Consider the following 27,283-nt stretch of genomic DNA (forward strand, 5'->3'; position numbering starts at 1 on the left):
AAACACAAGCTTTGTTTCCAATTTTGGTGCGGTAAATTTGTGAAAAACAAATTGTGAAAATTCTAGCGGTCGATTGCATTGACGAGGTTCTATTGCATTAGGGAGATTTATTTTTGAAAATTGTGTCTAGAATGCAGATGAATAGCATAGCTAGCATTCAGGACGATTAAAAATTTGAAGCAACCTGTCCTGCAGTACGAGGGGCTTTGAAAAAAAATTGATCCTTGGTCTGTGGTAGCATTTTACAGGTAACATTTGGTAATTTGGATAGGATAAGTTCTCCTATTATGCTATAACAGAGATTGAAATTCTAATAACAATTAATAAGGAAACAGTAAAATAATTTACGATGTAAAAATTATAACAGTAATTCCCAATTGATCTTGAAAACATAGGGTATCGAGTTTTGAAATACCCAATCAAATGGAGCCATTTTATTATACTCAATTACAAAGGAAATGATGGAGTAATACCCAATTCACTTTTAAAGCTTATCTGTTTCTCTGTAAAGAAGTATAGTCAATATTTATAACTAATTGTTATCTTTTCTATCTGTAGATTTACATTTACCACAAATATGGTTTGGGTTGTGATGGTAGGGCTTTTACAAAAAGATTGGTTTTAGATTGAATTTGGAGTGATGATGATTTGCTGTAACAAGGATGATCTAAGATAACTATTGGTAAGTTGTCTATTCTTTGTTTGACAGACTGACACAAATTCATATTTTAGTAGAATAGTCAGGGATAGAGATACAGGAAAAATTTTCCTTTCTTAGTTTTAAATTTTTTATTCATTAATCTGTAAATGTCCTCAAAATGAATACACTAGGCAGTCACAGAAACAAAACTTCTCTCCTTATAAAGAAAAAAATTGCGGTTTCCTAACTTGACCCTCGTTGGTCAGGTTAGTGCATTAAGATTTCACATTAGTTGTCACAGTGAACTCTGGAAACATTAAAGAACATGTCAAATAAATGACTTAGGTTTGTTTCAATCATACAATATCCACAATATCTGTTGTTGTAACTTCAAGGGTTTGTTTAAGTCACATGGATGGTTTTAAAAGTACCTGGTGATTCTGTCTGCGGCTAAATTTTGTTCAACATATATCAAAGCTTCAAATCCAAAATATATAGAATTTATACAGAAATAAATGCTTGGACTTTTATAAATGTCATTGTAGCATGATTTGAGTACATAAGATAATTCTCTTATTTTTGGCACTAATTTGCCTGAGTATCCCTTTATATTGTTTCTATGTAAGTTTTGATTTAGAGGAACGCATTATTTTTCATATATTTTAATGATTACATATAATGTGCACAAATATTTGCAGTACATATTTTACATATTCTTTGATGTTTAAAAATTGTTTTATTAGCATAATTATATACATATATAAAACATCACTTAAGTGTGGTATCAACCTCAATTACACCATACAGGATCTTTAGCAGCAAGGTCACACTTGAAGCTACCCGGTTAAACATCAAGGTCACACTTGAAACTTCAATGCTATACAAAAGTCATGGCTTCTGTATTCATCCTATTCCCTTTAAACTTGGTATCCAGGGGCTCTCTATTATTCATGTTTGGTAACCTTTTATTTGTGTTGAGCTGCCTGTTATTCACATTTAGCATCCTGGTAATTATAACTCATGTATTATGCAAATTGTATTATTTTCCTTCAACCAGATGAGTCATCAAGAAAAGACAATGCGGAGGAAAAAAAAGACATTCGCATTAAAGCTCATAGCAGCTGCTTTCATCACCTTAATGTTGCTGAGAACTGATTGGTTGACATCTGTGTTTATAAATAGCAACCAATCAGAGGAGAGTAAATGGAATCTACCAGAAGATTTTGTAAATGACAAGCAAGAAAGGAAAAGTATCCTGAGAGAAATTCTAAATGGGGAAGAAAGGAAAAATGAGGAAGATCCAGAATGTCTGAATCCAAGATTAAATGTATGTGAAACATTAATGCACATGGTAGCATGGCCTAGTGGTCAAAGCGTTAGACTAGTAATCTAAGGATCGCTAGCCGTATGGGTTCAAACCCTGTCAGGGGCAAGTCGTTGTTTTCTTGAGCAGGAAACCTTACACTCATTGCTCAGTACTGGTTGACTCCAGGAACGGATTCTAAGGCGTGCCTATAAGCTTATAGCTCCTACACAATCAGACTAAAATAAATTCTGTATAAACCAATATTAATACTACTTGTATAGTCATAATTTTATATATATTTTTACTACAAGATAGTATTCTAAAAAATATTTGGTTTCTATTCGCATCGTCCACTTTACTAATATAAATGTAGGAAATAGACTGGTATGTTAGAGGTATCGAGGAGTTTCGTTATTGTGTATTCTATTTATGTATTTTATCAACAGAAAATTTCATTTTCCACCAGAATTCTTCTGATCTGATAATTTTATGAAATGATTTATCTAAAAAAAAGCCATATTTATCCTTTAGAAAAGATGATCGTTGCTTTAATTTTAAAATAAATTATCCATTTCGAAGGTAATATAATATTTTGTTTACTGATCGTACAAAATCTTTTCTTAGCCACAATTATGTCCCTGTTGGACAAGAAGCTGATGAACTCTTTGAACGGGCCACATTTTTCTACCGGTCCTGTTGTAAATTCTAAAAACTTCTATTAAATAAAGAGAACTAAAATCAAGACAAGTTGAATTTTGATTCCAGTCTCTTGAGTTTTATTTTAGTCATATGATAACTTTATATGTTTACCATTACAGAGCAGAAAAGTAAATGAAACAACGTTAAGAACAGCGGATTGTAAAAGAATACAGCCTTTCAAAAGTGCCTGCAGATTAGCTGCAAAATTATTCGGAGATCCGTCCACCCTTGATATTAATGGAGCCTGCAAGACTCCTTATACCAGGGAATATTGCAACATTTCAGTAAGTGACATATTCAAGCTTAATTCGGTTACTCAAGACTGTTTTAAAAGTCATTTTAATCTTTAGGTTTAAAGGCCCATTATGCCTCAGATAATTATACTAAAATTTAAAAAATTTATTTTTATTTCTCAAAACTGTTTATTTTTTGCTCGACTATTCGATAAGAATAAGTAGAGCTATTGTAGTCACCCGAGCGTCAGCGTTGGTGTCCGCGTCGGCGTTAAACCACTTATGTTAAAGTTTTTGTAATACCTCAAATATTTTCAAAGTCCATTGACATATGGCTTTGAAACTTTGCACAATTGTTCACCATCATGACCCCAACCTGAAGACAGGAAGAGGTAACTGTATCAAGCATTTAGACAGAATTATCCCCCTTTTTTGACTTAGAAGTTATGTACAAGTTTGCATACCACCCCAGATTATTTTTATATTCTATTGACATCTGGCTTTGAAACAAGTTGAAATATTATACTCTTCTTTGAGAGCGTAATAGGACTCTCTCCAATGCCTATAACTGTAACATGGATTTAAAGAAAAACTTTGCCCTTTTGTAAATTTAGAAAATTTTACATTAGCAAGGCTCTTTTACTATCAAGCACTAAGAATAGTTGAGAATTGCTGTCCTACCGACAGCTCTTGTTTGGTATCTTGTTATGGTTTCCAAAAACATACTCACTTGCTATATGTATGAACTATCTTTTACATCTTTTAAGTTCTGTTGACCATTGGTATAATTAAAGTGAATTAATATTTTGTATGGAAGTCAAAATACTACTTTCTCTTTACAGTTTGGTACCTTTACAACACATAACTGCATGTTCAGCCCTACTTTTTTCAGTTGTAAAACATCTAACATCCACTTAATCCATTATTTAAACATTATTAAACACATGTTTGATATTTCTAAAGAATCAAAAAATATGGATTTCTGAGGCATAATGTGCCTTTAAAGTGGACATTTAAAACTGCATATAACTGAACTGTAAAAATGTCAAAGAAATGAAAGCTTTATGCAAAATAAAGTTTATTCTGGTGTTTTAAGTTGTTTTTGTTAGAATTCCCTTTAGTTTAATCATACTTATTTAGTTTTTATTTGAAATAAGATGTTTTTACGTTAATCACATTCATGTCCACTTCTTGGACTAAATAATACTGTCTTGAGTCAGATGAGGAATTGTGGTTGAAACTGGAGTCGGGTTCAAATCCATTAACCGAGGATTGAGAGGTGGACAGTCATGCTTTAACATACGACTCTCGCACTCCCATATTAAAGTGGCTAAGGCAAAATGCACACAGGTCTTCAAACAAGAACATGCTTATGGCCAAAATTATGGTCAAAAAGTTTTTTTCATATCTGATATTTGCTCTACATGCTTTCTTCTAATGTTTTTATGAACTTTTCAAAGTGACTGAAAAATTTGTCGTTAAAATTTGATGTGTCGTTTTTTAGCTCGACTATTCGATAAGAATAAGTAGAGCTATTGCAGTCACCCGAGCGTCGGTGTCGGCGTAACCACTTATGTTAAAGTTTTTGTAATAGTTCAAATATTTTCAAAGTCCATTGACATATGGCTTTGAAACTTTGCACACTTGTTCAACATCATGACCCCAACCTGTAGACAGGAGGAGGTAACTCTATCAAGCATTTTGACAGAATTATGCCCCTTTTTCGACTTAGAATTTACGTTAAAGTTTTTGTAATAGTTCAAATATTTTCAAAGTCTATTGACATATGGCTTTGAAACTTTGCACACATGTTCAACATCATGACCCCAACCTGTAGACAGGAGGAGGTAACTCTATCAAGCATTTTGACAGAATTATGCCCCTTTTTCGACTTAGAATTTACGTTAAAGTTTTTGTAATAGTTCAAATATTTTCAAAGTCCATTGACATATGGCTTTGAAACTTTGCACACTTGTCCACCATTATGACCCCAACCTGTAGACAGGAGGAGGTAACTCTATCAAGCATTTTGACAGAATTATGCCCCTTTTTCGACTTAGAATTTACGTTAAAGTTTTTGTAATAGTTCAAATATTTTCAAAGTCCATTGACATATGGCTTTGAAACTTTGCACACTTGTTCACCATCATGACCCCAACCTGTAAACAGGAGGAGGTAACTGTATCAGGCATTTTTTTTACTATCAAGCACTAAGAATAGTCGAGCGTTGCTGTCCTACCGACAGCTCTTGTTATTCTTCTTCAGGGCTCTGCAGATAAATGGTCCATCCACTGTGATATTTCTTTATGCCATAAATCTTTGTACATCGGTGAAGCAGACGACACTGGCAAATTTGTATGGAAATTACGCCGTTCAAATAACCAGCTAAAGAAATCAATTGAGAATGTGATCGAGACTAGTAAAACTAGATATTGTTTTCTTGCGTGTACAAATATGTCTCCAGACGAAGAAAAACAGACGGACGAATATTTGTACCTTGAAAGCGGGAACCCACAGTTATTAATTTTACCTCCGAAGCCAGTTGAAGAATCTCAATCAAAAGTAGAAGATGAAAGTAGTAAACATGTAAATTTGAATTTTATATTTATCGACTCCGTCTCACGACACCATTTTTATAGATCTTTACCACGGACTGTTAAAGCCCTTGATTCTTTGACAGCTGACTTCAAGGACAGTACATTGATGGTCCTTGATTTTGAACTCGTTCAAGGAGTACGCTTAAGAACTTTTGAAAATTTGCAGACATTGTTCTCTGGGTCTATTAATCCATTTGAAGTACCATTCGGAACTCAGGACATGCCAAGACAGATATTGAATTTGCAAAAACTGCTGGTGCCTTTAAGAAAGTTGGGATATTCGAATTTATGGTTAGAAGATTTGTGCCCGCTTTGGGAATGGGGACTTTCTAAGGATTTATTGGTTTATAACAAAAGTTTAAGTGATACTGCCTTATATAAGAACTTTATAGATGCCAGCAAAAGAGCGGGTATAGATGATTTAGGAACTACCTTTACAAGCTGTGATATACTAAATGCAAATGAAGTGCCTGACCCGTTTCATGCGCCAGATAAAATATGCTATAACGGGCAACATCAACACGAGTATATGCTATCCTATCTGAAAATGTTTCAAGAGACCATGCTTCATAGATCAAAACCATTTCTGTCATTCCTCGAAACAAATATCGGCCACATTGGTTCGGGGAAAAGAATTCAGTATTTGGATGCAGCTTTAGCGGAATATTTGGTTTGGTCGAGTACGATGGCCAATACATTGACAATAGTGTTCTCCGATCATGGTAATGCATACGGGGATTTTGTAAGTAACGCCCCAGACGGGCGGATAGAGGTCTATCATCCTGTATTATTTATGCTGATTCCAGATAAAGTGCAGTCATTTTTCAATAAGCATCAGCTTCAAGCTTTAAAAGACAATCAACATAGATTGATAAGTGTATTAGATTTACATTATACGATTATGTATATAACTAAAATGCTACATACAGAATTTAAATCAAAAACAAAATTTGATAATAAAGTAAGTGATTTCAATAGACAATTTAATGTTTCAAGGTATGGACTGCTTAGGGAAATCTCGCCATCGAGAACTTGCAGTCATATACCTAGAATCATGCCAAATTTATGTATTTGTGCTGGATATGATGTTTCCTCAAAAAATCGAGCATACCATTTCATAGTGGCAATGTATTTTGTTGGTATGATGAATAACAAAATTCAAACACAAAGGCGGGAGTCCAGTAAGAGGAAAAGTGCTGCGATCATGACAGGAGGTTTTGGAAGTTGTCAGCGAATGAAAGTAAAGAAAATGAAAAATATACAAGAAAGTACAGGAAATGTAAGTGTAATTAACCATTAATTATATTGTTGTATACTTTGTAGAAAATATACATTGTATACCTAGGTTTTCATGAGTGGTTTTTAGCTCACCTGAGCACAAATTGCTAAAGATGTGCTTTTGTGATCACAATTTGTCCAGCGTCCATGGTTCCATCAGTGTGTGACCATTCGTAAAAAAGTACTGAAGATATTTTTATGAAACTGAAAAAGAATCATGAAAAGATGGCAGTATAGAGATTATATGCACATCTTTTTTCTGCCTATGTAGAAAACTCTGGTTGCTGTGGTAACAAATAGACTAAAAATATGGCAAATATAGCAATACATGTATGTTGTGATAACTCAAAAAGTGCTTAAATCATCATTAAGGACAAGACCTTGATGAAAACCAAACTAACTCTGACCTAGCTGTACTCATAAATGACCTTGATCTGGAAAGTCTAATTATTGAATTTTTGCTTGCCAATTTGTTTTCTAAACCTTGTTGTTGTCATATGAAATGTTTTCTTTTTTGGACTTACAAATCCTGTAATTTTTCAGAAATGTTTAATAGAAGGAAAAAAAAGTTTTGCTTTTGTTAAAGGTGGTCTTTAAATCAATAACAAGACAATTCCAACGGTCAGAAAGTAATAAATATCCTAAAACACAATGGTATTACTAAAGTGTATGTTACATTCTGATATGTACATGATGTAAATTAATAGATGTCGTGTGACACATGCTCACACAGCTTGTAAAGGTTTTTTCGATTCATTTCGGACCCAAGACGTTTTGACCCCAAGTTACTCAAGACATTTCGGACCCAGGTGTTTTAGCCCTTTGCCAGATCAGCCCCATTTTTAGTTAAGGATAAGTCTAATACCTTTATGTGTTTTATATCAGAATTAATGTAGCATTTCAATCAATGAATGGAAAAGTTTAATCAATGAATGGAATATTTCAATCAATGAATGGAAAATGAATAAAAGAATTAATTGATTATTGATTTTATAAAAGAATGATGCTAAAATGGTAGGAAAAAGGGAATATCAAAACAAACGAAACAGAACATAAAACTTTAATAAACAAAATGTTGTACACAAATAGACATTTGAGCCGTGTCACGACAAAACCAACATAGTGGGTTTGCGACTAGCATGGATCCAGACCAGCCTGCGCATCCGAGCAGTCTGATCAGGATCCATGCTGATCGCTATTAGTTTCTGTACTTGTTATACAGTTTGTAATGGAACAGCATGGATCCTGATCAGACTGCGTGGATGCACAGGCTGGTCTGGATCCATGCTGGTAGCAAACCCATTATGTTGGTTTTGTCGTGACACGGCTCATTTATTATTAACAATTATTTATTTATAAGTAAATGACAAGTTTGAATGATTCAGGACAACATTATAAAGCTGCGAATTATTTATGAAATGCTTTCAACAATGATTATAGCACAGACATTTGAAATTCAAAACAAGTATTATAACATATCTTATAATCATAACATATCTATAGAAAGTAAGCGTGGTTTAATTCAGTTACGTTCAGTTTTTTTAGTCACTTTTATAAGATTTATCATCTATGATTACTAAATTGCATTAATTTAATTAAAAACATTATCCAGAAATTATAACAAACAGATAATTAAAAAAACTAAACAAAACAAAAAAACTGAAGTTTTCTTCGGTTTTGCTTTCAAACCGCAATTAATAAGCCATTAAAGGTCATTTGTTACAAATAACAAATAATAATAATTATATTTAATAATAATATAGTAATTTCTTAGAAAATCCTCTGGCAAATATGTGAACAATAAAACAATAACCCTCTGGCAGCGAAAGGGTTAATTCAGTTATGTTAAGTTTTTTTAGTCACTTTTATAAGGTTTATCATCTATGATTACTAAATTGCATTAATTTAATTAAAAACATTATCCAGAAATTATAACAAACAGTTAATTAAAAAAAACAACAAAAAAAACTGAAGTTTTCTTTGGTTTTGCTTATTAAACCACAATTAATAAGCCATTAAAGGTCATTTGTTACACAATGAAAAAAAAACAACAACATATTTTTAAATGTTTAGTTAAGAGATTATGAACTCTGAGGTGTAATAATAATCAGAATAATCAGAATTGATTGCTAAGCAGTTACTTGTAAGTGCCAGTATCTACATCTGAATCTACATCTACATTATACTTCTTCAAAATTGTTAATGATAACACTAAGCAGGCAAGTTGTCTGGGAATAGTCATGTATCTGTTAAAAACACATGTGTTTAGTGCAATTTATAGGTATAAGATAAAAGCAAGTTAAAAAAGAACTACTAGACTGAAGCAATTTAGCTGCCTTAGAACTGGAAAAACTGATGCAGCTGTCCAGTAAAGAGGTCTAAACTGGGACTAGCTAAATGTAAGGACACAAGTAAGGCTATTTCGCAGACGAATACTTCTGGGGAAAAATGAATAGGAGTGGCATTGTGTCCTTGAGTATGGTATTAGGTAGTTCAGGTTTCTAGTGGGTGCCAGGTGGTGATGATCGACCCTCACAGGATTGTGTTGGATTTTGTAGAGTAGAGTAGGTTCACAAAGCTGATGTTGCGCCATTGCTCTAGAGTTTGCCAATTAAGTTCACTGAACATTTTAGATACACTACTGGTGTAATTGTTGTATACATATTATATCTGGCAGCTGACCCGTTACCTTGTTCTATTTTGTATACCAGATATTTTCGCCAAGGATGCCAAACCGTGGAACAGTATTCTAACTGGGGCCTTACTTAAGTTTTGTAGGCAATTTCTTTAACCTTTTTTTTTTTTAGCTCACCTGTCACAAAGTGACAGGGGAGCTTTTGTGATCGCTTTTCGTCCGCGTCCGTCCGTCGTCCGTCCGTAAACTTTTACTTTAAATGACATCTCCTCATAAACCACTAGGCCAATTTCATCCAAACTTCACAGGAATGTTCCTTGGGTGGTCACCTTTAAAAATTTTTCAAAGAATTTAATTCCATGCAAAACTGTGGTTGCCATGGCAACAGAAAGAAAAAAACTTTAAATATCTTCCTTTAAAAAACCCTAAGAGCTAGAGCTTAGATATTTGGCATGAAACATCTTCTAGTAAGTGTCTACCAAGTTTGTTCAAATAAAAGACCTGGGGTCAAAATTGGCCCTGCCCCAGGGGGTCATTGATTTTCCTTATATGTGTACATGTATAGCAAAAACTTAAAAAATCTTCTTTGAAAAAAACCCAAATAGCTAGAGTTTAGATATTAAACATGAAACATCTTTCAGTGAGTGTCTACAAAGTTTGTTCAAATAAAAGCCCTGGGGTCAAAATTGGCCCCGCCCGGGGGGTCATTGATTTTCCTTATCTGTGTATAGCAAAAACTTAAAATCTTTTTTGAAAAAACCCAAATAGCTAGAGTTTAGATATTAAGCATGAAACATCTTCACGTAAGTATCTACAAACTTTGTTCAAATAAAAGCCCTGGGGTCAAAACTGGCCCCGCCCCAGGGGTGTCATTGATTTTCCTTATATGTGTATAGTAAAAACTTAAAAAGCCCAATGAGCTAGAGCTTAGATGTTTAGCAAGAAACATCTTCTTATGTGGGGGGGGGGGGGAGGGGGGGCTATATACAGGTGAGCGACCTCAGGGCCATCATGGCCCTCTTGTTGAAGTTTTGACATTTCCTTTTTTTGTCGCCTTGAAAAGGTGACCTATAGGGGTTACTTTTGTCAGCGAGGTCGGCGGCAGCGGCTTCTGTGTCGGCATCGTTGTCGGCATCATTGTTGGCGTCGGCTTCCCCTTAAGCTTGTTCGGAGCATAACTCAGTCACTATAAGTCTGATTGACTTCAAACTTGGTATGCCTGCTTCTTTCAATAACCCGAAGTGCAGTGCACAAGGACCAGTACTCTGCAGTTCTTATTTTTTGAGTTATTGCCCTTTGTTAATTTTCATACTTTTTTTTTGTCCGGGCCATTTCTCCTAATGTATAAAAGCCATGGACTTTAAACTTCATAGGATGATAGGTCTCATTAAGAAGAAGTGCAGTGCACAAGAACTTGTACTCTGCATTTCTTATTTTTTGAGTTATTGCCCTTTGTTTATTTTCATACTTTTATTGTGTCTGGGCCATTTCTCCCGAAGTATAAAAGCTATGGACTTGAAACTTCATAGGATGATAGATCTCAGCAGTGCTCAAGAATCGGTACTCTGCATTCTTAATTTTTGAGTTATGGCCCTTTGTTAATTTTCATACTTAATTTTTGTCCAGGCCATTTCTCTGAAAGTATAAAAGTTATGGACTTGAAACTTCATTGGATGATAGATCTCATTAAAAAGAAGTGCAGTGCATAAGTAGTGATACTCTGCTTTTCTTATTTTTGAGTTATTGCCCTTTGTTGATTTTCTTACTTTATTTTTGTCCTGGTCATTTCTCCTCAAGTATGAAAGCTATGGACTTGAAACATCATAGAATGATAGATCTTATTGTGAAGAAGTGCAGTGTACAGAAACTGCTGCTCTGCACTTATTATTTTTTTAGTTATTGCCCTTTGTTATGTTTCATATTTCATTTTTGTCCTGGCCATTTCCCCTAAACTACATTGTTCACAAGGCGACACATCCGACTCGCAGAGTTCTAGTTATAAATATGAGTGACTTATTTGCTTTTGCTGATATGTTATTTATATGACATATGTTAATAGTATCATGAAGATAGATGTAATTATCCCCCACCGTAAGGCGGCGGGGAAATAGTCTCCATACTTCCATTCGACATTTTTGCCCAGAGCATATCTCAAAAAGAATTGGAGGTATCAATTTGAAACTTCATTGGTGAATAGATCTCATTGAGGAGGAGTGCAGTGTTTAAGAATGATAACTCTACCCTGCATAATTTTCGAGTTATTACCCTTTGTTATTTTTCAAAATTAATTTTTGTCCAGAGCATAACTCAAAAAGCCTTTGAGCTATCAACATGAAATTTCATAGGTTGATAGATCTCACACAGGAGACGTGCAGTGCACAAGAATGATAACTCTACCCTTCATAATTTTTTAGTTATTGCCCTTTGTTATATTTTATACTTTTTGTACGGAGCTTTTCTCAAAAATTGTAAGAGGTATCAACTTGAAACGTCATAGGTGGATAGATTTCATTGAGGAGTGCAGCACACAAGAATGATAACTTACCCTGCATTATTTTTCAGTAATTGCCCTTTCTTATATTCAGCCATTAGTATTCACAAGTCATATGTTTCAAATCTGTAATCACTTCAGCCATCAGTTTTCATTACCAAAAGACCTCTTTGAATTGAAATATCTGCTCTACTATATATATTCTTCCAATGAGCAAACACATTCTGCGGGGGTGGCCATGGTAACAATTGGCTCTTGTTGTAATTAACTTTTTTGATCAAGTAGTTTTTGTTGTTTATCAAGTGTCTCATTATATAAGAATTTAAGGTGTTTTTATTGTGTGTTTCATTAATTATATCGATTTTTTTTCAAGAACGTACAATCTTTTTTTTAATGTCATAGAAGGGCCGAAACGTCTCGAGCGTGAAAGGGCCGAAACGTTGTGGGTCGATTTTGTTTGGGACCGAAACGTCTTGTAAACAAATATGGCGGAAAGGAAGAAAACGCGTAAGCCGCGTATGTCGCCAGAAACAGCTAAAAGGCGAAGAAAAGAAACTTATAAGACATATGCACAAACCCGACACGCTGTAAGATTGTCGAAGGAAACCTGGCAGGAGTGGAATAGTTTGAAAGATGCAAGTGAAGTCAGCACTCACGATGAATTTGCCGTGCGACTTCTTCAAGCATGGTGAGATAAATTTTTAAGTAAATAAACATTCACTTCGAATAGTGTAATTAATGTCCTGAATGTTAAACTAACGTTATTTAATAAAAAGAAAAGTAAACTGCATATGTTTACTTATATGATTTTCAAGGGGAACTATTCACTTCTGACATCCCTCAAATTTTGAAAAAGAACTTAAGAAGACAAATTATTCCCCTCTCCAAACACTTCAACCCCCATCCTCATTTTTTAGAAGAAAGTGGCTAGTCGTACGGCTAGCCAAAAGTTCTTGCTGTACGTGAGTCGCGTAAGCAAAGACAGAGTGTCTTGGCTAGCTGTACTGCATTTTCAAAGTTATATGGAAGTCGAAAACGGCGGCACGAAATACCCAAATACACCCAAATATACCCAAATATAGCAACATTTATTTTTGTTTGTATAAAATATAGATTATAATGAGAATTGTGCGACGATGCTCCAGAGGGGCCCAGCACATTACCCGGAAGAAGAAGAAGAAATAAATAAATATTTATAAAACAATATGACTTAGTCTGCTATAACTTTCATTCATTCCGTTGAAATGGGCAGTTAAGATGTTGTAAGAAAATTTAGTTGTGACATTTGCTTATCTACTATATAGGTTCTTTATGAAAGTACTTGCAATTGTAAATCAAGATATGATATTTGTTCACAGTATATAAACGATTTGAACCCCAACCGGATCTTGTGAGAAGATCTCAGCATCTAAACGTACAATCAGGCGTAATGACACATTAAATTATCAAAAATCGGCTTGAATTTAATATGTTACGGTATGTTAACATTTGAATCATTTTAAGAAATAATTTATCTTTGCTTAAATATACATCCATAACCTTCTTCGTAAAACATATGCGCATAAACCGCTGTGCTCTTCGCCTCATGTTTTGTTTATGTCAACACACGCCGATTACACAAGCAAATGTATGCCTAAAATTGTTTTATTTCACTATAACTCATATCTGAATCTTAACTTTATTGTCTTAACCTCATGTTACCGGACAGACACTTGTGAAAATATCTTTGAATATTGATAAAACATAGTAAATAATAGAGGCGACATTTCTGATAACTGTACCCGTCTTGCTAAAACAATTTTAATGATCTGTACCCTACTTGTGTTTTCACTGAACCATTACTTGCGAGTCACTTTTGATGATTTTTATTGTGTTTTTGTCGTATGTTCCAAATTTTATTGTGCATAATACGAAGTTATTGTGTCACAAGAGAAGGGTACATGTTTTAGTTCTATGTAAGTAACTAAAACTGCATATGAATGGAGGAGCTTCGTCATGTTTTCACTGTCTACGAAAATACCGGCATGAAGTGGCTGGTTATACGAACCAGAAAGTCAATTATTTCTTGATAGGAATAATTAACTAACAAACCTCATCTTCACTTACCATTCATTTTTTTTCTTTGGAAAGATATAAAGCTAAAATATTACATATGTAATATAATTTTTTTAGTCCCCTACCGGTTTACCGGAGGGGACTTTAGGTTTACCCTCCGTCTGTCTGTCCGTCCGTCCGTCCGTCAGTCCGTCCGTCCACAAAACTGGATCCCGCGATAACACAAAAACTACTGAAAATATTTCAATGAAACTTGATATATGGATAGATGGCAGTATGGAGATTATGCACGTCTTTTTCTTTTCTTCCTATGTTGAAAATTCTGGTTGCTATGGCAACAAATAGACTGAAAATATGGCAAATTTTACACATAACCTGGATCCCGCAATAACGCAAAAAGTACTGAAAATATTTTTATGAAACTTGATATATGGATAGATGGCAGTATGGAGATTATGCACGTCTTTTTCTTTTCTTCCTATGTTGAAAATTCTGGTTGCTATGGCAACAAATAGATTGAAAATATGGCAAATTTTACACATAACCTGGATCCAGTAATAACACAAAAAGTACTGAAAATATGTTTATGAAACTTGACATATGGGTATATGGCAGTATGGAAATTATGCACATCCTTTTCTTATCTTCCTATGTTGAAAATTCTGGTTGCTATGGCAACAAATAGACTGAATTTCAAGATTTCTGATTCTAGTTTTTAAGTTTTTTCACTATAAGTTCTTTATTTCTTAAGGTATTTTCTTCAAACTTTAAACATAAGTTGCTTGTAATCAACCACATCATATGTGACAAGGTTTACAACTCTAGCACAAAATTTATCAGAATTACCTCCCTTGAACTTAAAATTTTCATGAAAAAACATTGTTTTTTTTTTAAAAACTTCTTTTTCTGAATGTATCTACTTCAAACTTCATATAAATGTTTCTTATTATCACTCAACATTTGTGATGGTCCAATACTCTAGCAAGACTATTTCCAGAATTATGCCCCTTTTGAACTTAGATTTTTTTTTGAGAAATTGGTAATTTTTACTCCAACTTCTTCAATCATGATAGGATTTTAAAAATGATATATTTTGATAACAGGGATGTTTAAAAAATAACTTTAGAGTGTCCTTCAGTCCGTCTGTCTGTACATAAAAACTGTTTCCTGTGATCACTTATAAAGAACTTTTTCAACAAATTTACTTAAAATAGGAACATAAGTGAATGGCAAATGGCCCTTCAGAATGTTGCTTGGGCTCTTACCGGTAGGGGACTTATGGATTGCTTGCAATACTATGATAATTGCTTGTTATATTTAGTTCAACGGCATTGTTGTTAGTTTTGACGTGACCGTTATATAATGTCACGTATCAATAAACCCCGAAATATCATTACAAGATTTTTTTTGCAGATTACTTATTTCAACATGTTGAAAGCTTTACACCTACCGTTGATTTCATTCTGCTTTTTTAAACACTGTTTTATATTCTGAGAAATTCATTGACTTTCATTGACATGTACGACTTTTATTCTTGAATATCTTTCATAGACGTCGACAATTTTGGCATCTTTTTAAACGGAGAATATTCGGGAAATTTTGAAATTTTAATTGTCAGTGTTTCAGCTATTGGTGTTATAAACTTCTTTTTTTCGTTTACGTTATTGGTTGTGGCGCTGAAATTTTTTAAGTAGGAAATTTTATTCTGATCATTATTTATTCTTATTTTCTAGTTGCAGTCTGGATGGCGAATAATTATGTGGCTAATGATGGCATTGAAATTCGTAGTCTTTACTCAACAGTATATGCAGTTGTATTCTTCCATGGTGATCCGAAAGAAAAATATACATAGCATTATATATTTTATTAAACAAATGATTAACAATATTATCAGTTAAACCAATTCTTGGAAAATACCTTAGATCCCACCTTATATACTAGAATTCCATTACAATCATTTATATTTTCTGGCAATAATTGATACAAAATCGTAATGAACGTAAACTTTTTCTCCAATAAATCTTTAAAAATACTCACAAGTCAGGGTACAGATAAAATTCGTAAACTCACAAGTAGGGTTCACAATCACCAGCAAGTAACGTTCAGTTTATGGAAATGACCTCCTTGATAAAACTCTTAAATTTATGTTCAAGATACAGCAATATGTTATGCATATGACTAAATTATCGTTTGTTATTGATTACTTTAGTAGTTCGATATCACAATTCAATGTTTAACTAAATCAACATTGGAATAAGACAGATTTTTATGCTCCCCGAAAAAATTTCGGGGGAGCATATAGTCGCCGCCTTGTCCGTCCGTCAGTCCATCCGTCCGTCCGTCTTTCCGTCCGTCCGTCCGTCCGTCCGTCCGTCCGTCCCCTTTTCTTGTCCGGGACATAACTTTGAAACAACAAGAGGTATCAACATGAAACTTTGTAGGTAGATAGATCTCATTGAGTAGGTGTGCAGTGAACAAGAACCGTAACTCTGCCTTGCCTATTTTTTGAATTATTCCCCTTTGTTTATTTTTACACTTTGAACTTTGTCCGGGACATAACTCTAAAAGTATAAGAAGTATCAACATGAAACTTTGTAGGTAGATAGATCTCATTGAGTAGGTGTGCAGTGCACAAGAACCGTAACTCTGCCTTGCCTAATTTTTGAATTATCCCCCTTTGTTTATTTTATACTTTGAACTTTGTCCGGGACATAACTCTAAAAGTATAAGAGGTATCAACATGAAACTTTGTAGGTAGATAGATCTCATTGAGTAGGTGTGCAGTGCACAAGAACTGTAACTCTGCCTTGCCTAATTTTTGAATTACCCCCCTTTGTTTATTTTACACTTTGAAATTTGTTCGGGACATAACTCTAAAAGTATAAGAGGTATCAACATGAAACTTTGTAGGTAGATAGATCTCATTGAATAGGTGTACAGTGCACAAGAACCATAACTCTGCCTTGCCTAATTTTTGAATTACCCCCCTTTGTTTATTTTACACTTTGAACTTTGTCCGGGACATAACTCTAAAAGTATAAGAGGTATCAACATGAAACTTTGTAGGTAGATAGATCTCATTGAGTAGGTGTGCAGTGCACAAGAACTGTAACTCTGCCTTGCCATATTTTTGAATTATCCCCCTTTGTTTATTTTACACTTTGAAATTTGTCCGGGACATAACTCTAAAAGTATAAGAGGTATCAACATGAAACTTTGTAGTTAGATAGATCTCATTGAGTAGGTGTGCAGTGCACAAGAACCGTAACTCTGCCTTGCCTAATTTTTTAATTATCCCCCTTTGTTTATTTTACTTTTTGAACTTTGTCCGGGACATAACTCTAAAAGTATAAGAGGTATCAACATGAAACTTTGTAGGTAGATAGATCTCATTGAGAAGGTGTGCAGTGCACAAGAACCGTAACTCTGCCTTGCCTTTTTTTGGAGTAATTGCCCTTTGTTCATTTTGACACTTTGAACTTTGTCTGGGACATTACTCTAAAATTATAAGAGATATCAACATGAAACTTTGTAGATAGATAGGTCTCATTGGGTGGAAGTGCAGTGCTTAAGAATCATTACTCTGCCTTGCCTTATTTTGAAGTAATTGTCCTTTGTTTATTTTTACTTTTTGACTTTTGTCCTGGACAATACTTTAAAAACTATTAGAGATATCAACATGAAACTTTGTAGGTAGCTAGATATAATTGGATAGAACTGCAATGCTTAAAGAACCTAAACAAAGCCTGGTCTAATTTTGGAGTTATTGCCCTTTGTTCATTTTTACACTTTGACTTTTACCCGGGACATAACTCTGATATCATCAGGAAACTTTATAGATAGATAGATCTCATTGAATAGAAGTGCAGTGCAAAAAAACATAACTCCGCTTTGCCTAATTTTGGAGTTTTTGCCCTTTGTTCATTTTTTTTATACTTTCCTGTGTCCAGAACCTTCTCGGGGAGCATCACCCGGTTCAACCGGTTCTTGTTGTTCGTGTTCAGTGTTGTTCACCTGGAAGCTGTTCGTGAGTTTCGATTATTTTATAGCCTTCGTGCTAACGTTTATGTTTTGCACAACTTAGACGTTTAATAAAGTTTCTCTCTTATAATATAAATAAAGATTTACTAACCTAACAATCATCGGTATCAATATAAATACCAATATCGTAAACAAGTGAAGTGGCAGAATATGGCTGACACTAAAATCTTCTCACAAGATCCGGTTGGGGTTCAAATCGTTGATATACTGTGTTGTTGTCTACACTTACATTTTTAAGGTGCAATTTTGTTGAAATTTCATATCATAATTATACAAGTGTCAATGTTATTTAAAAAAAATAATAGCTTTAATCAAATTAATGGAGTACAGTATGCAATGATAGGAAAATGTATATTTGGGTATGTTTGATTATATCTTAGTCAATAGTGAAAGTGTATATTGTATTCATCATTAAAACAACACTTTTTTAGTATAAAACATTTATTTTTAGTATAATTGGGCAATATTTGGGTATATTTAGGCAATATTTGGGTATATTTGGGTATTTCGTGCTGCCCGTCGAAAATGCATTTGTTATTTCAGTGTTTTTTTCCTGAGTTCCTCTACTTTGGGAATGGTGCCGGTACCAGACTGATTGGGAAAAAATGCGTTATTTTGACTGAAATTGGGATTTTTTTAAAGCATTTTTTCTGCTAGAAATAACATCAGTCATCATGAATATCAATAGCTAACAGTTCCCACTATCGAGGGAAAACTATTGAGTGGTGATTCATGTGAATATGTTGAATTTAAATGATTTCAGAGAAATCACTTGGCCTTGTGGTTGTTTTCAACAGCCATTTTGGGAATTTAAACATTGGAAATTGGGAATTTTAATGTCTATTTTCTATTGAGAACAGTATTGTTTTAGGGTAGTAGTTATATAAAGGAAACAACACTGTATTTGATGACATTAAGCGAGTATTTTAACCAAGAAACAGCACATTGTCTTTGTATGTTTATTTTTTAGAGATTAATCCTCTTGACTTTAGGCTTAAATTAAGGCTAACTGATTGATTGTGATTTTATGTTTGATATTTATCTACTGTATTTGAAAATTATACAATTAATTTTGCTTTCACTGTTTTTTAATTATTTTTCAATGTTCTTTTTATTTATTCCATGTATTCCGATCTTTATTTATTTGACCCATGTGCTTGATTCATCTTTCATACAAATAAAACAACAAATCATAATGATGAGCCACAAAATAACATATGCATGTTTAACTTCCATATAATTTTGAAAAGTGCCGTACGGGTAGACAATACAGTGAGTCCTTTCTAGTCATATGTGACTCACGTACGGCTAGAACTTTTGGCTAGCGGCTAAGCGGTATGGGCCCGGGCCAGGATTTTGGGAACACGACCCATACCCATGGAATTGGGAATTTCAGCAGTGTTTTTGTTAAAAATTGGGAAATAATGCATGACTGAAATTTTGCAGTGATTAAATGGATGCAAACAATTATACTGTCTAGACTATGATGACATCTTCAAAGATTTAAGCACGTATTACAGTGAAGAAGCCCTTATTTGCAAAGATTTTAGAGTTTTTATTTTGGAACTTTCAATGGGAATTTTTTCCTGTGGATTGGGAAAATAATATACTATTTTCTATTGAGAATATGACCCAATAAAGGCTATAAAATTTTTTATGCATCTAATATTCTTTGTTCCTTTCTTACTTAGGAAAGAAAAGGCTCCGAAGGAGACTGCGGAAAAATCTGTGGACATGAAGCAAACAACTATGAAAGTCAAAAGAATGTGTTCAACTACTGCTGAAAAAAATGTGGTTTATAGGCAGCAAACACCTCTCAAAGTAAAAAAAATGTTTTCGACTTCCGCTGAAAAGCCTGTGTTCGTGAAACAAACCCCTTTCAAAGTAAAAAAAGTATGTTCCACTTCTGATGTAAAATCTGCTGCTGTGAAGCAAACACCTATCGAAGTAAAAGAAGAATGTACACAAACACCAATCCTACTCATAGTAAAAGAAGAAGATCATTCAATTCCTTCTGACGGGGAGGCAGCTGCCCACTCTTTTCCAGTGTCTGATATATCTGATCGAATGAAGGGTTTGTAATATTTATTGTAAAGTTTTGGCTAGCAAAAATCAAGTTAGTGTCTTCCATATTATAAATGTATGATGTGGCTTTAAACTTCAACATAATTTAAAGACCTATAAATTATTTGTAAATAGGTTTAAATGGTTCCTCATATTTTATATATTTAGATGTTCAATGATCACAAACAATATTAAGGTAGTCTTTCTGTAATTATGCTTTCCCACCACAAAAATTCTAACATCGGTCAATATCGGAGCATAATTATTATCGATCATTTCTGGAACAGTATTTTTCCAAAATCTTGGGCATTAGGTTATTAACAATCATCTTTTATCACTATTTAGAAAATTACGGTAGTAACGGTTAAAAATTATATTAAAGTATCAAAGATTTGTGAAAAATAATGTTCCGGAAAAAAACCAATTTAATACGATATTGGCCTGTGTTAGAATTTTTTGGCAGGAAAGCATTACAGTATGGCTACCTTAAATAGTAATAGGTAAACCTTTGTAGAAAATATTTATTTTCTAATAATCTTAAAGCTACACACCTCCAGCTGAGCAAAAATAGTTAATGAAAATCAAACTTGAGAAATGAATGAAGAGTTAAAGTCATAATATTCTCAATGGAATATTGATAACTTACATATTATATGCATATGATGACTGATTTTACGTATTTATCAACATATCTCTACTACATGACAACACAGTAAGGGATATTTCTACATATTGTGACCTGTTTTTGGTAATTTATGAGAATTTTAGTGCCATTTGAAATGTGAAATTTACTATCTAAGTTCACTTTACAATATTTAACCATTCAATAAATTTTCTCAATTTTCATGAAATTAAGCATGAATCTGGAGGCATGTCACTTTAAAGAGATTCTGTAGGTATTAATTCTAATAGCTTTTAAATTACATTTCGAACTAATAACTTACTATGAAGGTTATATAGAGAGGTAACTCTATTATAAGTTATATTGGAAATTCTTGCAGAGTTGCCTCCCTTCCATTATATTATTTTTATAGTCTCTTGTAATTCTGATTAGAATGGCCATACATAAATAACTTTTATTTTGTAAAATTATGTAATTGAATTGTTTTATGTTGTGATGTATGGATGAGACTCGAATACAGAATATATACTAAACTATTATATATGTCATAAAGTGAGCTCCTCTCTTGAAAATAACTTTTTGTAAGAAAGCTGTTGCTTGAAAAAGTGTAATAAATTTATTCTATAGGTCAGAAACAGAAACACCAGAAGACAGTCTTGTTTCAAGATATAAAGAGAGAGCCAGGGCTATAGACAAATCTTTCAAAGAGTAAGTTTGTAAGTTTTTTTAAACATTGTTTAAATGTTTTTGGGATGATTTCAAATTTGAATGAACATTTCTTATGTTGAAATGAATTTATCTAAAAGTATTCTTTAAGGAAGGGGTTTTATTTGAAGAAACAAAATTTATTTTAGTTGATTGTTATTGTAAAAAGAAAATGTGTCCCAAGTCTTTTCATTTTGTATGGAGTATGTTTCAAAGCATTTTAAAGTAAATTTATGTTATGGAGAATTGATGTACAATCAACCCTTACTTGTTCTAAGTCGAAGTTCTTATGGCCAGAAATAAAAAATTATTGTTTTACGTGCCGTTACCGTTTCCACAAAAATCCACAGCTACCAAAAATAGTATTGCCTAGGAAAAAAAAAATATATTCAATCAAAACTTTGTTCGCTCAAACTAGAAGGGCCTGTGCAATGTAAGGAGATCGATAGTTCGAGCGCAAATCGAGGTTGAACTATTATCAGGTAAGGATATAGGCTAACGGTTTTCCCACCTTAAACATTGGTCAAATGAATAAATACGTTTCAAAATTTAAATTGTTTTTAAAGGTATATTCAGTTTATCAGATAATGTCATTTCTTCTAAATATTTAGAAATTTTTATCCAGGTGGTTTTCAAAATGCGTATCAAAAACAGTACACTGTGTTAAGTTTCGTTGATTTGGTTGAGTTGAAATTTGGGGGGAAACATTTTCCAAACTTGTTGAACATATGTTTGTTTATGGGATGGAAATTTTTTTTTTAAACAAAAAAAATTAAAGAAAAAATATACAAAAAAAATTTTCAGGGCCCTTATTTGTAGTCTTTACTAAAATAAAAACAATGGGAAAATTATTCTATTTTAAATTTTGATAAACTGTTAAAAAATTTTAAACCCTTTCATTCCCCCAAGGTGTAATTGAAAAACCCTAGTTCTGTTTGTTCGGGGAATCAAAGCGGGTTCCAAAAATAGAAAAATAAAGTATTGTATTAAAGGAAAATTAATTTTAGGAATTTTGGGGGGACTGGGGGGAATTGGTTTTTTTTTTTTTTTTTTTTTTTTTTTTTTTTTTTTTTCCTTTTATTTTAAAATTTTAAAAATTTAGTTTAAGTTTTTAAACATTCCCCAAAATTTTGGTTTTTAATTCCTTTTTAAGAAAAGATAGAAAAAAAATTTTTTTTGAATAAAAGAAAAAATTGCATTTACCCAACCCAAACCCTCCAAATTGATTTGGGTCGGGGAGGGGAAAAACAGATAATGGGTTTAAAGGGGTGGCCCAAATTTGGAGTTTTTTTTGTTTTTTAAATTTTACAAAAAAATTTTGAAAGTTTGAAGGGTTACAAATTGGGAATAGCATTGGGAGGATATAATAAATTTAAGGGAAATGGGAAAAAGATACAAAGTAAAACTATTCGGTTTCCAGGGGGGGAGGGGGGGGAAAAACTGGGGATGAAAAAGGAAAAAAAGGCAACAATTTGGGAAAAATGGGAAAAAAAGTTAAATTAAAAGGGGGTCCCCGGGTTTCAAACCCCTGTCCCCGGTTTTAACTTATTCTCATCGTGTGACAATTTGGCACCCCCCTTGTGGGGGTGTTTTTGAATTCATATAAAGGGGGCCCCGGGGGTTCCAATTTTAAGAATTGCTCTGTAACCTTGGAAAAATTAAAAAGAATTTTAAAAATTTTAAGGGCCCCCCCCCCCAGATTAGGGCCGGGTAAGAATTATGGGGGGTTTTTTTTTTCGGGTTTTTGGTGAGAAAATGTGTAAGGGTCTGATGCTCAATTGGAAGAGCCCTGGAACAGTTTCCGGAGGTCCTGGGTTTGAGCCCAAAAACAATCTGGGACATTGTCAAATTTTTGGCATATAAAAAGGGATTTTAAAATTTTAAAGGGCCCTAAACTTATATATTTGTCGGTGTTGGGGTTTAAAAAAAGGCCTTATCTGCAAAATTGGGTACTGTAGAAATTAAAAAAAAACATTTTATGACTGTATATTATCTGTGCATGGGGAAAAAAGTAACCATTGGCTTAATGTTATGACATTCTTTTATACTTTGATTTAAGTAAGTTCGTATATTTGGGGTTTAAACAAAAATTTGAAATTTATAAAATTTTAACATATTTTCCCAAATACGCCAGTAATTTGAAGTAAATATCTTGTGTATTATTTTCCAAATTCGTATTCATTTCAAGTGAAATGATTTGCAATTCTTATTATTTTTTTTTATCGTGAACAAGGGTTATTTGCTTAATTATTTTTGGAAGGGAGCATAAACTTGCAACTTTCCTCATTAAAATAAAAAATACCATCTTAAAACATGTTTCAAAAACCAAAAAAATTCCAAAAATATAAAACCCTGAATAAAAAGTCATTGTTTTTATAAATATTACACAGCTTTGATTGTATGGCGTCCTGTTAAGTTTTTCTCTTAGTAAAATTTTTATTATTCCATAAGTCCCTCTTAATTTAAAAAAAACTCAATTTCCCCACTATTATTGACCCCAGAATAATGAAATAAATGCTTTGTCTTTGCATTTTTAAATTAAGCCTCAACTTGTTTTTGAAAAAAAAAAAAAAAAGAGGTTTTGTTAACCTCACTTCGGCATTGCTGTTTGCCTTCTGCAAACTTAAAATTCTTGAACATCAATAACTTAAATTAAGTTTCTTTTGGTGTAATTGTCTTTATAATTGGCCACAACACCAAACCCTTGGCACAAGAAACCTTTTTAGTTAGACCAGACTAAGCTTTGACTTTCATTTCATAAGTGACCTTAAACTTCAAGGCAAAAATGTCTAAATTTTGCTTGATTTTTAGCCTCGACTATACGAAGTATTGGAGAGCGTGTTAAGCTGTCCTACCGCCACCCCGGCCGTCCGGTTCAGAAATTTCAGATTAAATTTTGGTGGCAGTAAATATTTTTCAACTAATAAAACCTTTTTTCAAATTTCTTTAAGGTATCCAACTTCAAACTTCAAATATATGTTCCTTATCATCAACTTCAGCTTATGTGACATAGCACCATAATTTTCAGATAAAATCTCCCCTTGAACTTTAGAATTTTCCTTAAAAAAATTGTTTTTTATCTGTTACTTATTTATTTTCGTAAGGGTCAACTTACCATAACTTTTCAAAATATACTGTTCCTTATGCATTAACTACAATTGTTATGTGACAAGTCATAACTCTAGCACCAATATTTCAGATTTATCTCTCCTTGAACTTAGAATTTTTCCCTTGAAAAAATATTATTTTTACTGTTACTTATTTATTTCTTAAGGGAATCCACTTCATACTTCAAATATAATGTTCCTTACCCATTAACTACATCTTATGTACCCTAAGACCAATATTTTTTATTTATCTCCTCTTGAACTTAGAATTTTCCCTTAAAAAATACTATTTTTTAACTGTTTACTTTCTTAATTTTTTAAAGGGAGTTTCAACTTTCATACTTCCAAAATATATGCTCCTTATCATTTACCAACATGTTATGTGAAAGATTCATAAACTCAAGTGGGGAGTCCCTTTTAAACAGTACTTTACATAGATTGTTTGTTGTATAAACATAATTTCCTTATTAGGCACGGAGAGTGAGACTAACACATTATAAAATGATGCGGACAAATCTTGGAAGATTTACCAAAGAACTCAAAGTTCATTCATGTCTACCACAATGGATAATTAAATGGCCATGCTTCTTGTGTTGCTCTTAAACTGGTATGGGATTTTTGTATTGGCTTTGCCAATTACTTTGCTAATTGCTTGTCTTTAAATGGTATATTGATAAAAAGATCCCTGTGAATCTTCGAGTAAATGTTCTTTTTATTAGTGTGCAATTATTTAAATTTGTAAATTTTACTACCTACTATTTGGTGATATTTTATTTACAGGATGCACTCTAAAATGTCTAAGATGGACTTGTATGTGCAAACAGACGGACAAACTGTGGACGAGATATTTTTCATAAGTATTTGTATTACAGAAGACTCGAGCTTTGCGTTGGGTAACTTTGACAGAATAACACCATACGGGAAATACTCAAACTGTTCAGATATGGGAGTCGACTTGAAGTTGTGTATATGTAACAGCGATATTGAAGATATTCAAACAACAGCATTAGATGACATAGATCTTGACGAAGTTTTAGACAGTATTCATTATAGCGATTTAAAAGAAAACATTACCTCTATAAGTATTAGTGGCAATGAGTGTTTATATGTAGTTTCTCAATCTAACAAAGCAGGGGTTGTTTATGAGGCGTTTAATAATTGTAAGATGCCATTAGTGTTGAAGTTATTTTTTAAACCAGTAAATCTTGTGCTGTCGACAGCTAATGAGGTACAAGTAAAAATGTTCCATGGTGATATAACATTTTTAGCTGCTGGTGTTAGTGAAGTAAAGAATGGTTGGTCTTGTGACATGGGTCTTGAAGTCAGATCTTAGTTTATTCGAAAAGGATGCACAACTTTTGTGATGAATTATATAGAAGAAAAGAGTTACACAACTTAAACTGGAATCAACCAAAATACTGGAATTTGCAGCAGTTAACCAGAATTATCCAGCAATTTTGTTACTTAACAATGGAAAATTGTATTATGTTTCCACAAAAAGTTTATTTGCCTTTTTTAGTAGGTCACATGGACATGATTATGAGTCAATTGCTTGACGAAATATTTACAAGATATTCATTCCATTTACATACTTTGGTATGATTTTTATCAAGATATAAACAAATATTCTACTATAATTTCAGACACCCCAATATTGTTTTATGCTTTGTAATTGTTGGCGGAATCACTAACTTAGATTTTTGTATTTTTTTGTCGAATTGTCAAATTTTATTCTATATATTGTAAAGTATATTTAGAGAGCATCCAGCTCACAATTATTTTTGTGTTTTTATCTCTTGTTGTATCATTGAAACTTTCATTAGATTTTTGTTTGTATTTGCTTGGTTTCACGTCACACCAATACTAAAAAATTTCACCAGCAATTGTATGATATTATGTATTACCTCTACATGTATAAAGCTAAATATCGGCTTCAAAAATTGTTTTTTTTTATTTACAAAAAGAACACTTCTAAAATACCTATATGAAAGAAATGTGTTTATATTATGTATTTCCTTAAGAGTGATGATGGCGCATGCATGTAATCATTGACAAACACATTGCTAAATGGTTAAAACCACACTTAAAATACTCGTTAATAGCAACATAATTATTATTATAAATATATTGGTTATCATTTTAGTCTCTTTACAAACAATATTGATGTGTGTTAAACAGAGAAATTCTATTTTACATCCTTTCGGAAAATTGACCTTAAGATTATCCAACCAACATAATTTTACTGTTTATAAATTCATAATACTAGTATAATAAATAAAATCATAAGATATAACTTTATACCCTTTAAAGGGACTCAACTGAGTTTTTTTTACATGACATGATTGAAAATGTTTTTTTGTTGTTTTTTTTCAGAGATTTCTTTACCATTTGATTCAGGTCTGGGCAAATAACTTGTGTACGAATTTTCAGATCATTCCCTCACCCATTTATTTAGAATCAGAATCATCTCTTATTGTGCAAAATCACCCAAAACTACAAAATATTTCACTCAGATCTGGCTAAGAATGCTCAAAAATTGATTGTCAATTTATTTCTTAAATATCTTAGGCAAATTATTCCATTTTGAATGCTTTACTGAATTTTTATGCCCCCGCCATATAATGGCAGGGGCATATACATGTAGTGTTACCCTGTTCCGTCATTCCGTCCTTCCGTCATCATCAGTTTCCGTTCATTATCTTAATAACCCATGCACATATTGAACTCAAATTTGACATATGGATATGTCATGAGAAAATACAGGTCAAGTTCGAATTTGGTCTTGGTTCGATGATTTTTGGCAGAGTTAT

The 27,283-nt window shown here is 32.9% G+C and overlaps 1 protein-coding gene across 1 annotated transcript; it reads left to right on the forward strand.

The window, feature by feature from the left end:
* Nucleotides 1–480: 480 nt before the first annotated feature.
* On the forward strand, nt 481–26,974 carry LOC132759750 (uncharacterized). Its single transcript, XM_060751577.1, has 8 exons — nt 481–682; nt 1,698–1,967; nt 2,765–2,929; nt 5,144–6,754; nt 12,282–12,467; nt 19,908–20,053; nt 21,289–21,369; nt 25,254–26,974. The coding sequence occupies exons 2-8, from the start codon at nt 1,698–1,700 to the stop codon at nt 25,804–25,806; spliced, it is 3,012 nt and encodes a 1,003-aa protein (XP_060607560.1). The 5' UTR covers nt 481–682; the 3' UTR covers nt 25,807–26,974.
* Nucleotides 26,975–27,283: the final 309 nt, after the last annotated feature.

Source organism: Ruditapes philippinarum, unplaced genomic scaffold, assembly GCF_026571515.1.
Source record: "Ruditapes philippinarum isolate M1 unplaced genomic scaffold, ASM2657151v2 ctg2693_1_1_1_1, whole genome shotgun sequence".
In the NCBI taxonomy this organism is placed as follows: Eukaryota; Metazoa; Mollusca; class Bivalvia; order Venerida; family Veneridae; genus Ruditapes; species Ruditapes philippinarum.